The sequence below is a fragment of the Stegostoma tigrinum genome, chromosome 19, assembly GCF_030684315.1.
Source record: "Stegostoma tigrinum isolate sSteTig4 chromosome 19, sSteTig4.hap1, whole genome shotgun sequence".
In the NCBI taxonomy this organism is placed as follows: domain Eukaryota; kingdom Metazoa; phylum Chordata; class Chondrichthyes; order Orectolobiformes; family Stegostomatidae; genus Stegostoma; species Stegostoma tigrinum.
The window spans coordinates 3,214,373-3,229,711 of record NC_081372.1 but is presented as its reverse complement, the minus strand read 5'-3'; the positions used below and the strand labels follow the sequence as shown (position 1 = coordinate 3,229,711).

Sequence of the window (15,339 nt, the reverse complement as noted above, 5' to 3'; positions counted from 1 at the left end):
TGCTGCAGATTGAAGTTGAGTCTTACCCGTACGAGGGCTTCTGTGCTGTTTTTTAGTGAATGTAGTGAGGCTCCAGTTTCCCTGAGAGTTTGGCTGCTGGTTAATGATAGACCAACCATTGTTACAATGCAGAAGGAGGCCAAACAGCCCATCATCCCTGCACCAGCTCCTCAAATGAGCATCGTTACTGCGTGGCAATCTGCTGCCTTTTCCCCATTCACTCGCACATCATTTCTCTGCAAAAACCCATCTATAGCCCCTCTCAAATTGTAGTATTATAGAATTGGTGCAGTGTGAAAACAGGCCATTCAGCCCATTGAGTCAGTTCCAACCCTTTGAAGAATATCCCACCCAGACTCAAACCGGCCCCCATTCCCCAACCCCAGCCCTGTAACTCCGCAGTCCCCACGGCCAGTCCACCTGACCTGCACATCCCTAGACAATCCCCCATGGCCAGTCCACCTGACCTGCACATCCCTAGACAATTCCCCATGGCCAATCCACCTGACCTGCACACCCCTAGACAATTCCCATGGCCAATCCACCTGACCTGCAGATCCCTAGACAATTCCCCCATGGCCAATCCACCTGACCTGCACATCCCTAGACAATTCCCCATGACCAGTCCCCCTGACCTGCACATCCCTAGACAATTCCCCATGCCCAATCCACCTGACCTGCACATCCCTAGACAATTCCTCATGGCCAATCCACCTGACCTGCAGATCCCGAGACAATCCCCCATGGCCAATCCACCTGACCTGCACATCCCTAGACAATCCCCCATGGCCAATCCACCTGACCTGCACATCCCTAGACAATTCCCCATGGCCAGTCCCCCTGACCTGCACATCTTTGGACTCAATTCAGACAAAAAAATGTCTCAGTTGAACCAGCCTCCACCCCATTTCCAGGCAGACCCTAACCACTCAATGTGTTTTTTTTTCTCCCCCACATCTCCCTTCTTTGACCATCACTATAAATCCATTGCCCCCCCATTCCTCTTCATATTACAAGGAGGGTCAGCTTCTCCCTGTCTACTCTGTCCAGCTCGCTCCTGATTTTGAAAGCCTCTATTAAATCTCCTCTCAACCTTCTTCTATCCAAAGAGAACAATCCCAACTTCTTCATTCTATCCTCATCGCTGAAGTTTCTCAGCCCTGGATCCATTCTCGTAAAATCTTTCTCTCAGCCTCTAATCTTCCTCTCCTCTCTCTGTCTTTCTTTCCCTCCTTGTCTATCTGTTCCTATCTCTTTGTCATAGAGTTATAGGGTAGAATCATAGAGTAATGCAGCATGGAAACAGGCCCTTTGGCCCAAACTGGTCCATGCTGACCATGGTGCCCAGTCATCTAGGTCCAATTGTCTGCATTTGGTCCATATTCCTCTAAACCCTTCCCATCCATGTATGTATTCCAAATGTTTTTTAAATGCCACAATTGTACCTGCTTCAATCACTTCCTCTGGCAGCCCATTAATATACACACCACTCTCTGCGTGAAGAAGTTGCCCCTCAGGCCCTTTTTAAACCTATCCCCTCTCCCCTTAACCCTATACCCTCCGGTTTTCAACTCCCCGTCCCTGGGGGGGATACGGCTATATGCATTCATCCTATCTATGGCCCTCATGATTTTATACACTTCAGGAAGGTATATTTGTATCTCTCTTTAAATCTGTTTGACATTGCCTTGTCCTTTGCTATTCTCCATCGCACTCTCTCTCTCTCTCTCTCTCTCTCTCTGTCAGTGTGTCTTTTCCCAACAGCTGTGTGCACCAGAGAGACTTGGTTTTGAGGTACACAGCAACTGACTAAAGGTTCTGAGTGACATCGTCTTGCTCCTAATGGATTGAATTCAAGGTGTGCAGATGATTCAGAGGCAGATGCTGAAAACCAGAAATTAAAAACAAAGTTCTGGAAGTTATCAGAATGTATGTGGAGAGAGAGAGAGACCGACAGGGATGACATTTTAGATTAATGAAGGGTTGCTGGACTGAAACCTTTTTTAAATTTGTTCATTAATGGGATGAGGGCATTCCAAGCATTGTTTATTACCCCATCCCTAATTGCCCTGAGGGCAGTTCAAAGTCAATCCTGTTGCTGTGGGTCTGGAGTCACGTGTAGGCCAGACCAGGTAAGGATGGCAGTTTCCTTCCATAAAGTGCATTAATGAACCAGACGGAAACCAAAAGAACCGCAGATGCTGTAAATCAGGAACAAGAACAAAGTTGCTGGAAAAGCTCAGTAGGTCTGGCAGCATCTGTGACGGTGACAACAGAGTTAACGTTTCAGGTCTGAGGAAGGGTCACCAGACCCAGAATGTTAGATAACAAAGCGTGAAGCTGGAGGAACGCAGCAGGCCAAGCAGCATCTCAGGAGCACAAAAGCTGACGTTTCGGGCCTAGACCCTTCATCAGAGAGGGGGATGGGGAAAGGGTTCTGGAATAAATAGGGAGAGAGGGGGAGGCGGACCGAAGATGGAGAGAAAACAAGATAGGTAGTGAGGAGAGTATAGGTGCGGAGGTAGGGAGGGGATAGGTCAGTCCAGGGAAGACGGACAGGTCAAGGAGCCGGGATGAGGTTAGCAGGTAGGAGATGGGGGTGTGGCTTGTGGTGGGAGGAAGGGAAAGGTGAGAGGAAGAACAGGTTAGGGAGGCAGAGACAGGCTGAGCTGGTTTTGGGATGCAGTGGGGGGAGGGGATGAGCTGGGCTGGTTTTGGGATGCAGTGGGGGGAGGGGATGAACTGGGCTGGTTTTGGGATGCAGTTGGGGAAGGGGAGATTTTGAAGCTGGTGAAGTCCACATTGATACCATTGGGCTGCAGGGTTCCCAAGCGGAATATGAGTTGCTGTTCCTGCAATCTTCGGGTGGCATCATTGTGGCACTGCAGGAGGCCCATGATGGACATGTCATCTAAAGAATGGGAGGGGGAGTGGAAATGGTTTGCGACTGGGAGGTGCAGTTGTTTATTGCGAACCGAGCGGAGGTGTTCTGCAAAGCGGTCCCCAAGCCTCCGCTTGGTTTCCCCAATGTAGAGGAAGTCACACCGGGTACAGTGGATGCAGTAGATCACATTGGCAGATGTGCAGGTGAACCTCTGCTTAATATGGAAAGTCATCTTGGGGCCTGGGATAGGGGTGAGGGAGGAGGTGTGGGGGCAAGTGTAGCATTTCCTGCGGTTGCAGGGGAAGGTGCCGGGTGTGGTGGGGTTGGAGGGCAGTGTGGAGCGAACAAGGGAGTCACGGAGAGAGTGGTCTCTCCGGAAAGCAGACAGGGGTGGGGATGGAAAAATGTCTTGGGTGGTGGGGTCGGATTGTAGATGGCGGAAGTGTTGGAGGATGATGCGTTGTATCCGGAGGTAGGTGGGGTGGGATGTGAGAACGAGGGGGATCCTCTGGGGGTGGTTGTGGTGGGGGCGGGGTGTGAGGGATGTGTGTTAACTTGTTTTCTCCTCTGCAGATGCTGCCAGACAAAACGAACCAGATGGGTTTTTCCCACCAATCAATATCACTAGATTTGTAATTGCAGATGTTTTTATTGAATTCAAATTCCAACATTTGTAGTGATGGGATTTGAACCTGGGTCCGCAGAACATACCTGAGTCTCTAGGTTAACAGTCCAGCAATAATACCACCAGGTCATTGCTTCTACGTTTGCTGATTGTTTCTACTTTTCCATGGCCGAAGAGCTGATGTCTCCCTTTTAGCTTCTGTTTCTCTGACAATTGAACTGTTCAAAACCTGAGCTCAAGAACTCCACACCATCATTTCCCTGTCACCCCTCTCTCCTGATCTTTACGTTTTATGAGGAAGGGATTCCTGGCCGCTGGGCCTGAACCCTTGATAGGAAAATGTGTGCAATGTAGTTCACTGCTTTGTTACTGCAGCCCCAGTCACTCTGAGTGTTCACCATCACAGGTGGAAGAGTTAGTTCTGGTGGATGTTGATAACGGCACAGTCCTGACCACACAACACAAGGGCCTCGAGACCCCACACCTGCCCACAGCTGCAGTTGAAGAATTTTTGACCAGGTAAGGGGCTAACGTGAGCAACAAGAAAGCAGCCTGAGGCATCTGGCTATTAACTGTGTGAAAATGTACTGGGCTTGTTTTTACCAAAGGGGTTCGTATTGACTACCCCCAGAGAGGGTCTTTGTTAAATGGGGTGGGTGCGATGAGGTGTGCATGAGGAATAAGATTACGTTTTGGACCAGGAATGAGTTCAGATTGTAATGAGAGATGGTTAATATCCTTTTGGCAGGACTAGGTCAGTGTCCTGTTTAATCTACTCACACAATGATCTCGGGTCGATATCCCAGGTGTCATTAATAGAACAGAATCTCCTCAATCACCAGAGATGACATAAAGGGATGGATTTAGATCTGCAGATCTCCATCCCACACCCCATTGCCTAAGCCAGGGGTTAATGAATCCAATCAGGAATTCAGGAGAAACACCTTTACCCAGAGAATGGAAATCTCATTAGAGTCTAGAAAAATGAGAGGTTACTTTATTGAGCCAAGTAAGATTTTGAGGGAACTTGGCAGGATGGATAAAGAGAGGATGTTGGCTCTGAATCCTCAGGACTAGGAGTACCATTTAAAATAAGGGGCTTCCCACTTAAGTCAGAGATGAGGAAGAATTTCATCCCTTTGGTATCTAGAACCTTGTTCACCAGAGAGCAGTTAAGGGCTTTCGATTTTATTCAGGAGTTGAATTCAATGATTTTTATCTGTAGGGGATTTGAAAGTCATGGAGGGCAGTCAGGAGAGTGGGGTTAACACTACAATCAGATCATTCATGATCTTACTGAAGGGTGGGACAAGCTCAAGGGCTGAATAGCCTACTCTGGGGATGTTCCTTCCGTTAGTCTGACCTGATCCAGGGTAGATTCAGGAAGGAATGTTCCCAACAACTGGGGAAGTCCTGGTGCACCGAGAGCTGATGGGAGGTGTTTAGTCTCAGGATAAGAGGTAAGCCACTAAAGAGTGAGATAAGGAGAAATTCCTTTACTCAGGGAAGGGTGAATCTTGGAAAATCTCAGTCCTAGAGAGCTATGAAGACTCAGCCATTGAGTATGTTCAAGTTTGAGCTGGGAGGTTACTAGAAACTAATGAGAACAAGAGATATGGGGATAGTGCAGGAAGAGGGGGGATAGGTCGATGATCAGCCACAATCTAGCAGGGCCAAAGAGCTGAATGGCTTACCACTGTGTTGTGTATGGCTCTGAAGGGCGAATAATGAAGTTTCATTAGCTCCATCCAATTACACCACCTTCGGCTGGAGGCTGTTCAGCTCAACACTAGCATTTGAAACGACCAGCTCTATTTTGGACAGCTCCAGAGAATCATGAAAAACTGCACATGATGAACAATTCTGCCTATCATGCAGTAAACAATGTTGTTGACTAAATCAAGAGCCTCATCTGTTTAGACTCACAGTACTCTATTCTCCACCAGTGAAAATTAGACAGACCCGAGGCACAAATAGAATCCAGGAACATTGCGGGCGATGGGCTATATCAAACAAACCTTAGCCTGTGCCATATGTTGGCAGTGGTGGCAGAGCATACCACGTGCTGGTAGTGATGATAGAGGGTAAACACCAAATTCTGTTGCTGGATGAAGCAATTCACTGGCATAGGGAGTTCTGGAAGTGAAGAGAGCAGATATACTTAACAGGACATTAGGTAGACAGGAGAGCAGAGGCTGTTGATAGGATGAGCTGGAATTGAGTGGCTGGAGGTTGGTGCGTGGACAGAAACATTAGCGAGGGCAGAACATTCCCATTTCCTCCTGTACATTCTGGGTCACTTTATGTAACTTTGAGCTGTTGGATTACTGAGAGGCGCATTAAGGTTCACCAACATCAAAGAAAAAGAGGTTTACAGACTTTTGGTTTCAAGGGAAGACCCAGATAGTTTGCATTGTCATGATGTCACATGCACACAGTGGTCAATATTTCTCTGGTTAGGGTTAGGATTATTGAAATGGAGTTAAACCATTTGAGGTCAGCCATGATCCAATGGCACAACGTCCAGGTGAGGGGTTGAATGGCCTCCTTCTATACCTGTGTTCTGATCTGCCACTGTCTTGAAATCAATGCATGAAGATGTCGCTTCTTTGACCGGGTCATGAATATAATGTATAATTATCCACTGGTTGCCTCTTTAACCTCTGCACCCTGACTTTTGCAAGTGTAATGTCAGTTAGAGTTTGACTTCAGTCCTGGCCTCTGTTGTGTTCTAGCACCCAGCAGCTTCAAGCAAACACTGAGCTGTCTTCAGCCCATCTTGCTTCCCACACTAACCTGGCAACAGCTCGAGAGAAGAAGCGCAATCAGAGGCAACAAATGAACCGACAGCTTCGACAGATCTTCCTGCAGCTCGTCGGGAACCTCCTCAGGTCAGCACCAAACACTGAAGGACCTGTCCCAGGGACTGTTCACTGGGAGGTGGGACAGGTGGATACATGGGGTGGTGGGAGAGGGAGGGGGCATGACGGGAGTGGAGGGTTGTGGTCTGACAGGAGGTGAGCTGGTGGGACAGAGGAGTGATCTTTCCTCTCATTAATGCTCTTCACCAATTTCCGAGTTTGCCACAGTCTCAGTGAGAAAGAAGCAAACAGCATCTATGAGCCACCTGGAACATCAGTGCTTTGTGAGCAATGACAATGTAATATATTTTTATCTCTCAAACTCACCAAAAGTGCCCTCACTGTCCCAATGTTATTTTGATCTCACTGCCTCCCTGTACTCCAACCTCACTGTCCCTATTAGGGCAGCACAGTGACACACTAGTTAGCACTGCTACTTCACAGCTCCAACGACCCTCACACAACTATCGTAGCATCTGCACACTCTCCCTGTGTTCTGCTTGGGTTTCCTACAGGTGCTCTGGATTCCTCCAATGTTCCAAAGATGTGCAATTTTGGTGGGTCGAGGCCCAAAACATCAGCTTTTGTGATCTGCTTGGCCTGCTGTGTTCATCCAGCCCCACACTTTTTTATCGCGGATTCGCCAGCATCTGCAGTTCCCATTATCTCTGAAGGCAATTTTGGTGGATTGGCCGTTGGGAAATGCAGGGTTAAAGGTTAGAGCAGTAGATCTGTGTGGACTCGGTGGGCCAAATAGCCTGCTTCCACACTGTAGGATTATATAATTCTAAAACAATCTGTAATTGCTGGAATTATGTATCCAATCAGTTAGAGTTGGCGGCATCCCCTCTGTGAGCCCTCAAATATTGCAAAATAAACATGATCTCTACATTTTCCAGATCTTGGAGGAAGACTCACTGTATTCAATTAATAGGAAATTGTTCAGACCATTTAACGAATCATTTCCATTGCTACATCTTAGGATAATGCCTTTCTCCTTTCCCTGAGAGTGTGAGACAGATGGGCACACAGAATTCATACTGGCTTAGTGTTAGCCTCAACTGCTGAATTCTGATCCTGCCTCTGAAAGGGTAAGCTGTGGATCCAAGTCCTGTTTTAGACACCCAAAGACAAGCCTGTTGCTGGGTCCTCGAAAGTCAATACCGACCAAATGCTACAGTATGGGACGCTGCTGTTGTCTGGGAGAGAGACAAAGGACTGGCCTTGTTTCTCTCTTTAGAAAGGGTGGGGGAGTTCTCTTCAACATCTTGTCCGATATATATACCTCAGTCAATAGCAGAGAATAAACCGATGACCAGAAAAGACAAATTCTCTTGTCATTATCTCATTATCATTTGTGGGAGCTTGATGAGCAAGGATTGGTTATCAAATTTCCTGCCTTGCACGAAGGATTGCACTTAAAAATACTTTCTTGGCTGTGAAGCGCTTTGAGTCATGTCCTGGTTGTGAAACGCACTATATAAATGCGCCTTTTGCTCTTGTTCACTCATCAAGACTCTCCGAGGTGCTGAAACCAACTGTGCTTCATTAGCACCTGTTCACTCATGGTGTCACTTTCCTGATGCATGGTCTTTCTCTCTCCAGGGATGTCTCCAAACATTTGAACCTTAAGCACCGTGTATTCAACAAGAAGGAATTTTTAGATTCGCGACAGCCAGCTTCGCAGCCTTTCTACAACAGTGTAAGTATCAGTTTATCAGCATTGGGCTCTGTTCATCAGCACAGCAGCACTATTGCTACTTCCCAAAGAAAACAAGCCTGAGTATAATGTATTAGTATCAGATTTCTCAGCGGATGTACTGAGACTACAGTTTATAGCCCCGAGTTACAGAGTGCTGCAGAGATTAATAGCAGCATAATGTGTCTGACAGCTGTATAAACTGATTCTGTCCTTTATCTGTTTCACTGAGCACTTTGGACGCTCTCTACCTCTCACTTTTCATGTTGAACATCGCTCCCAGAACAGGTCACTACAAGAGGTGTTTGTACAGTAGGAGAATTAGGAGCCATAAGAAGTGCTTTATCTCAAAGTCACATGTTATGGGCTAGAATCATTGTAAAATATATTTTAAAAGCTTACTGCGTTTTTCAATTTATTTTTAAACTGTTCAAAATAATTGTAACGGTGACTGCCATCCTTTATGTGTGTGTGTGTGTGTGTGTGTGTGTGTGTGTGTGTGTGTGTGTGTGTGCGTGTGTGTGTGCGCGCGTGTGTGCGTGTGTCTGTGTGCGTGTGTCTGTGTGTGTGAGTGTGTCTGTGTGCGCGTGTGTGCGCGCGTGTGTGTGTGCGTGTGCGTGCGTGTGTGTGTGTGTGTGTGTGTGTGCGCGTGTGCACGTGTGCGTGTGTGTGTGTGTGCGTGTGTCTGTGTGTGTGTGCGTGTGCGCGTGTGTCTGTGTGTGTGTGCGCGTGTGTGTGTGTGTGTGTGTGTGCGTGTGTGTGCGCGTGTGCGTGTGTGTGTGTGTGTGTGTGTGCGCGCGTGTGTGCGCGTGTGCGTGTGCGTGTGTCTGTGTGTGTGTGTGCGCGTGTGTGTGTGTGTCTGTGTGTGCGTGTGTGTGCGCGTGTGCGTGTGTGTGTGTGTGTGCGCGTGTGTGCGCGTGTGCGTGTGTGTGTGTGTGCGTGTGTCTGTGTGTGTGTGCGCGTGTGTGTGTGTGTGTGCGTGTGTCTGTGTGTGTGTGCGCGTGCGTGTGTGTGTGTGTGTGTGTGTGTGCGTGTGTGTGCGCGTGTGCGCGTGTGCGTGTGTGTGTGTGTGTGTGTGTGCGTGTGTGTGCGCGTGTGCGCGTGTGCGTGTGTGCGTGTGTGTGTGTGTGTCTGTGTGTGTGTGCGTGTGTGTGTGTGTGTGTGCGTGTGTGTGCGCGTGTGCGTGTGTGTGTGTGTGTGTGTGTGTGTGTGTGTGTCTGTGCGTGTGTGTGTGCGTGTGTGCGTGTGTGTGCGCGTGTGCGTGTGTGTGTGTGTGTGTGTGTGTGTGTGTGTCTGTGCGTGTGTGTGTGCGTGTGTGTGCGCGTGTGCGTGTGTGTGCGTGTGTGTGTGTGTGTGTGTGTGTGTGTGTGTGTGTCTGTATCGGGCAATGTGTCGGTATGTTTTTTCTTTCTCATTCACGGGATGAGGGTGTCACTGGCTCGGCAGTATTTATTGCCCATCCCTAATTGCCCAGAGCGCAGCTCAGAGTCAATCCCATTGCTTTGGGTCTGCAGTCACGTGTAGGCCAGACCAGGTAAGGATGGCAGTTTCCTTCCCTAAGGGACATTAGTGAACCGGGTGGGTTTTCCCAACAATCGACAATGGACTTGTGGTTGTTATTAGATTCTTAACTCCAGATATTTATTGAATTCAAATTCCACCATCTGTTGTGGCGGGATTCAAACCCGGATCTCCAGAATGTTATCTGAGTCTCTGGATTAACTGTCCAGTGATAATACCACCAGGCACTGTCTCCCCTCTCGTGTGTGAGTGTCAGTAATTTTGTGACTGTGTTTGTGTCAGTAGGTATATTCACTGTATGTAGGTGTCAGGGTGTTTCGGTGTGAGTGTAAGTAAGTGTGTTCACCGGGCGGCTCAGTGAGAGTGTGCCAGTGTGAGTGTACCACTGTGAGTGTGCCAGTGAGAGTGTGAGTGATTGTGTCAGTAACTGTTTCATTGAGTGTGGTTTGCTGTGCAAGTAACCATTGTGAAAAGGTTTCTGTTGGCCACTGCATTAAGCTCAGCCCAGCTTTGTGTGGGGCTGTGGCTGGGAGTGAGGCACAGCAGCTCAGGGTCTGTCGGCTGCTGACCTCCAGTCTCCTCATAGTCTTTGTAATGATGCCTACTGACCTAATGCAGCTTCTATGTAACAACGATGATGTAAAAACTACATCTTTTAAAGACAAAAGTCTCTTCTTGTTTACACCGAACGGTGGCTGATCTTTTCTCACCGTGGCCAATCAGGGCCTTAGACCCAGTCAAGGCAAAGATGATAGGTGGCATCCTTCCATCTACAAATGCCACATGGTGATCACTGGTGGGCATCATTGTTTAATACAACAACTTACAGAAGTAAAGCAGTCTCTTCGAGCAAGGAGAAGCTTCCAGAAGACCAAGAGATTTTACAATCTTAAAAACACTGTCACTTTAAGAACTGCTCACACAGACAGTCAGAAGCTGAGAGGTGCTTGAACAAAAGCAGACAGTACGGGATAACAAAGTGTGGAGCTGGATGAACACAGCAGCCAAGCAGCATCTTAGGAGCACTAAAGCTGATGTTTAGGGCCTAGACCCTTCATCAGAAAAGCCTCTTCTGATGAAGAGACTCGGCCCGAAACATCAGCTTTTGTGCTCCTAAGATGCTGCTTGGCTGCTGTGTTCATCCAGCCTCACACTTTGTCATTTCGGATTCTCCAGCATCTGCAGTTCCCATTATCTCAGATAGTAGGGGCTTGTGAAAGGTCCCAGTTGAGAACAAGCACTCCAAACCTGGCAAGGAAACAAGCAGAGTGGACCAGAAAGAGCTGAAAGGCTACTCCATCCTAGCGGTCAGACAGCCCATCGGGGAAATGGGGCACTGTAGGAACTTTCTTCGTCGGAAATTCAACCAGGAGGTCAATTTATCAGACTCTGAATAAAGTTAAAAGCCCCTTTCAAGCAAGGGGAGCCAGTTTTAATTTAATGGAACAAGAAAACAGTCTGGGAAGGAGAGAAGTAGGAAACATGGATTTCCTGCTCACAATGAATGTTGCCACCAGAACAGGTTGTCACCATGAGGTGAGGCTACAGTAGAATAACAAAGGGACATTAGAAGGCAGAGATAACCGGAACTGCAGATGCTGGAGAATCCGAGATAACAAAGTGTGGAGCTGGATGAACACAGCAGGCCAAGCAGCATCTCAGGAGCACAAAAGCTAGAAGCGCTTTCTCTCAAAATCATAGCACCAGGAGCATTAAAAAGCAAAATTAGGGTGACATAAAGGGCAATTTATCAGTTAAAGCAGGCAGATAACACAAGAATAAAGACAGAAGGTGCTGGAAAAGCTCGGCAGGTCTGGCAGCATCTATGATGGAAAAAACAGAGTTACCACTTCAAATCCGGTCACCGTTTCTCAGAACTCCCTTCCAGTTCTGAGGAAGGGTCACTGGACCCGAAACGTTAACTCTGTTTTCTCCTCCATAGATGCTGCCGGACCTGCTGAGCTTTTCCAGCAACTTTGTTTTTGTTCCTGATTTACAGCATCCGCAGTTCTTTTGGTTTTTATTTGGATAACACAAGAAGATAGTTAAAGGATTTCTAAAACCATAATAGCAGCTTGTGATCTTCCATTTAAAATGTGGTTCTAACAGGAAGACATAATTGAGGTTGTAGGTGGAAGACTTTATTTTCTTTGATTTTCCCAAATAATTTACATCGGTCACGAGGGCATGAAAAGCAGGAAATCCCCATACTGGCATCAAGACCCTCAGTAAGCAGGATGGATCCTTAGGCAGCATCTTCCAAACCCATACTTCCCCTCCAAGCCACCCACCATCCTGGCTTGGAAATATATCGCCGTTCCTTCAGTGTCCCACCTGGAATTCCCTACCTCAGGGCATTGTGGGTCAACCTACAACAGGAAGACTGCAGTGGCTCAAGAAGGCAGCTCACCCCCACCTTCTTAAGGGGCAGCCAGGGGACAGGCAATAAATACTGGACCAGCCAGTGATGCCCACATCCATGAGTCAATATAAAAAAAAAGTTGTATGGCATTATTAAACAGCACTAAAAGTTTGGAAAGTAGGAAATGATGTCAGCGTAGCCAAATGCACAGGTTAAAAGCTTTAGGACAAGGTAAACCAATCCCAAGCTTAGATTCTAGCAAGCCCCATTGGCCAACTGAACACGCCACTTGGGAGGTTTTACTTGAACAGACTGCCATTGGATTGCCTCAAGTCTAGGAATTTTTCAACAGACTTTCTCCAAGATTTAGAAGGTCATAAGAATGACATATCGATAGCTGGGGAGATGGCCAAGGAACGCAACAGTGATCAGGATCATTTTAAAATGGCTTAAGACTTCTTCACGGACACAGTGTTAGCAATGATGGAATAATGGCAGGCCCACAGTCAACAAGGGCCATTAGGGTACTTTGGCCTCAGTTGGCAACAACAACTGAACTCTTGAGGCATCTCCTCAAGGAAACGCAGAAATAGAATCACTAATCATATCACAAAGATACTTTCCAAAATATCAAGGACTTTCCAAAATCTACAGATACTCCCGTTGCTACAATCTGCCCTTTCCAACTTCCACAGCTGCAGCCTGAGGAACAGGGTTAGTTTAGAGGCAATAAAATGTGAGGCTGGATGAACACAGCAGGCCAAGCAGCATCTCAGGAGCACAAAAGCTGACGTTTCGGGCCTAGACCCTTCATCTGATGAAGGGTCTAGGCCCGAAACGTCAGCTTTTGTGCTCCTGAGATGCTGCTTGGCCTGCTGTGTTCATCCAGCCTCACATTTTATTATCTTGGAATTCTCCAGCATCTGCAGTTCCCATTATCTCTTAGTTTAGAGGCAGTCAGGTGAGCGTCAGAATCCTGGGCACTCTGCCTCAAGAGCACACTCAGACACAGAGACATGTCACTCAGTTAGAGAGAAAAAAGCTCTCATGGTCACATGCTGTACAAGAGATTTTCAGATAAACGTGCTACAGAGATGGGCCATAAACCACTGGTGTCCCTATTGGGTGAAAAATCATGTACAAGGACCTCTCCAGAGATTCTGACTGTGCATTGTGTGGTTTGCGTGTGAGACAGAGCATGTGGAGGGAAAGTTACAGGTGACAGTAAGTGTGCTGTTTAGTACAATGGCCTCCAGCTTACAATAAATACCAATGAACGTGCTGGTGGTAACCAAGTGTGAAGCTGGAGGAACACAACAGGCCAAGCAGCATCTCAGGAGCACAAAAGCTGACGTTTCAGGCCTAGACCCTTCATCAGAAAAGGGGGGTGGGGAGAGGGAACTGGAATAAATAGGGAGGGAGGGGGAGGCGGACTGAAGATGGAGAGAAAACAAGATAGGTGGAGAGGACACTATAGGTGGGGAGGTGGGGAGGGGATAGGTCAGTCCAGGGAAGACGGACAAGTCAAGGAGGCAGGATGAGGCGGTAGGTAGGAAATAGAGGTGCGGCTTGAGGTGGGAGGAAGGAATGGGTGAGAGTGAGAACAGATTAGGGAGGCAGAGACAGGCTGGACTGGTTTTGGGATGCAGTGGGGAGAGGGGACAAGCTGGGCTGGTTTTGTGATGCAGTGGGGGGAGGGGACGAGCTGGGCTGGTTTTGGGATGCAGTGGGGGAAGGGGAGATTTTGAAGTTGGTGAAGTCAGCATTGATACCATTAGGCTGCAGGGTTCCCAAGCGGAATATGAGTTGCTGTTCCTGCAACCTCCGGCTGGCATCATTGTGGCACTGCAGGAGGCCCATGATGGACATGTCGTCTGAGGAATGGGAGGAGGAGTTAAAATGGATCGTGACTGGGAGGTGCAGTTGTTTATTGCGAACCGAGCGGAGGTGTTCTGCAAAGCGGTCCCCAAGCCTCCACTTGGTTTCCCCAATGTAGAGGAAACTTGCTGGTGAGATTGGATTGTACACTCAGGCTATCGGGTTACAGTTACCAGCGACCCAAATCAGACTCAATCAAACACAGCAGGAAGAGGAAGAATGGACTGAGAATATTTATGGGCATTGAGCCAGTAGTGGGCCATAAGGATCCATTTAAAACATAAACAGGATCTCCCAATTGTAGCTGCCTCACTGGTGTTCGCTGAAAGGCTGGTCATGCTGCAGTAAGTGATCCCACCGTAGATGCACCAGGGACTCCAGAGGATTGACACATGGGAGCCTGTGAATTGGAAAGCAGACTGAGAGCCTTGTGACTGACTGTGAAACATCTCCTAACTGCTGGCCTGAGCAGAGAGATTCACTGATCCCTACTGTCTTAGATAAGAAGATATAGAGCTGGATGAACACAGCAGACCAAGCAGCATCAGAGGAGCAGGAAGGCTGATGTTTCAGACCTAGACCCTTGTTCAGAAGGATCTTCATTTCCGAAGAAGGGTCTAGGCCTGAAACGTCAGCTTTCCTGCTCCTCTGAAGCTGCTTGGCCTGCTGTGTTCATCCAGGTCTACACCTTCTTATTTCAGATTCCTACTATCAGCAGTTCCTACTATCTCTGATCCCTACTATCTTCCTGACTGGACTATGAGAGAGAGTGGAACGAACATGTTTATTCTTGTTGGATGATCTTACCCTGCATCTGCCAACCAGATTTTCTTAGTTGATTTTGATCAATAGGTTGTATATCATCACCATAGAGGCAGTGGTCAGGGGCTAGAGTGAAACAGTTGTCATGCTTGGGATCACCAGCTGATGTGGCTGTCTGAGACAGTGAACTACAGTTGGCCAGTGTTGAACTGGTTCTGATTCTTTTGATTGATTTATTTATTGTCATTTGTACCGAAATGCAGTGAAAAGTTTGTTTACGAGTGGTACAGACAGATCATTGTAAACAAAGGATGTACAGATCAAAAAGACTTAGAGGTATACAGGTCACATTACACAGGGCCTGCGCTAGGCAAGATCAACGTTAGCAGGATCAGTGTTATTGAAGTAAGAGCTATTGGACAGTAGTCATTAAGGCACACTGCATATGTTTTCTTGAGTACAAGGATGATGGTGGTCTTCTTGAAGCAGGTGGGAACTTCTGCCTGTAGGAGTAAGAGGTTGAAGATGCTGGTGAATTCCTCCGCCAGTTGGTCCACACAGGATTTGAGTGCTTGGCCGGGGACACCGCCCAGGCCCATCCCTTTCCTTGGGTTGACTCCCAGGAAGATGGATCTGACTTCTGAAGTGGTGACAAAGGGAACGAGTGTGTCTGGGGCTGTCGGGGCAGGCAATGGCATGCCAGTGGTATTCTGCTCGTACTGAGCATAGAAAGCATTGAGCGTGTTA

General features: G+C 47.8%; 1 protein-coding gene across 1 annotated transcript in view; it reads left to right on the top strand.

Annotated features, from left to right (window-relative positions):
• LOC125461643 (DENN domain-containing protein 3-like) overlaps positions 1 to 15,339 on the top strand; it is a 161,400-nt gene that overhangs the window by 82,994 nt on the left and 63,067 nt on the right. The window contains exons 9-11 of the mRNA XM_048550597.2: positions 3,916 to 4,028; positions 6,245 to 6,400; positions 7,976 to 8,072. Of these exons, the coding sequence (XP_048406554.1) occupies positions 3,916 to 4,028; positions 6,245 to 6,400; positions 7,976 to 8,072 (366 nt within the window). The remainder of the gene's footprint in view (positions 1 to 3,915; positions 4,029 to 6,244; positions 6,401 to 7,975; positions 8,073 to 15,339) is intronic.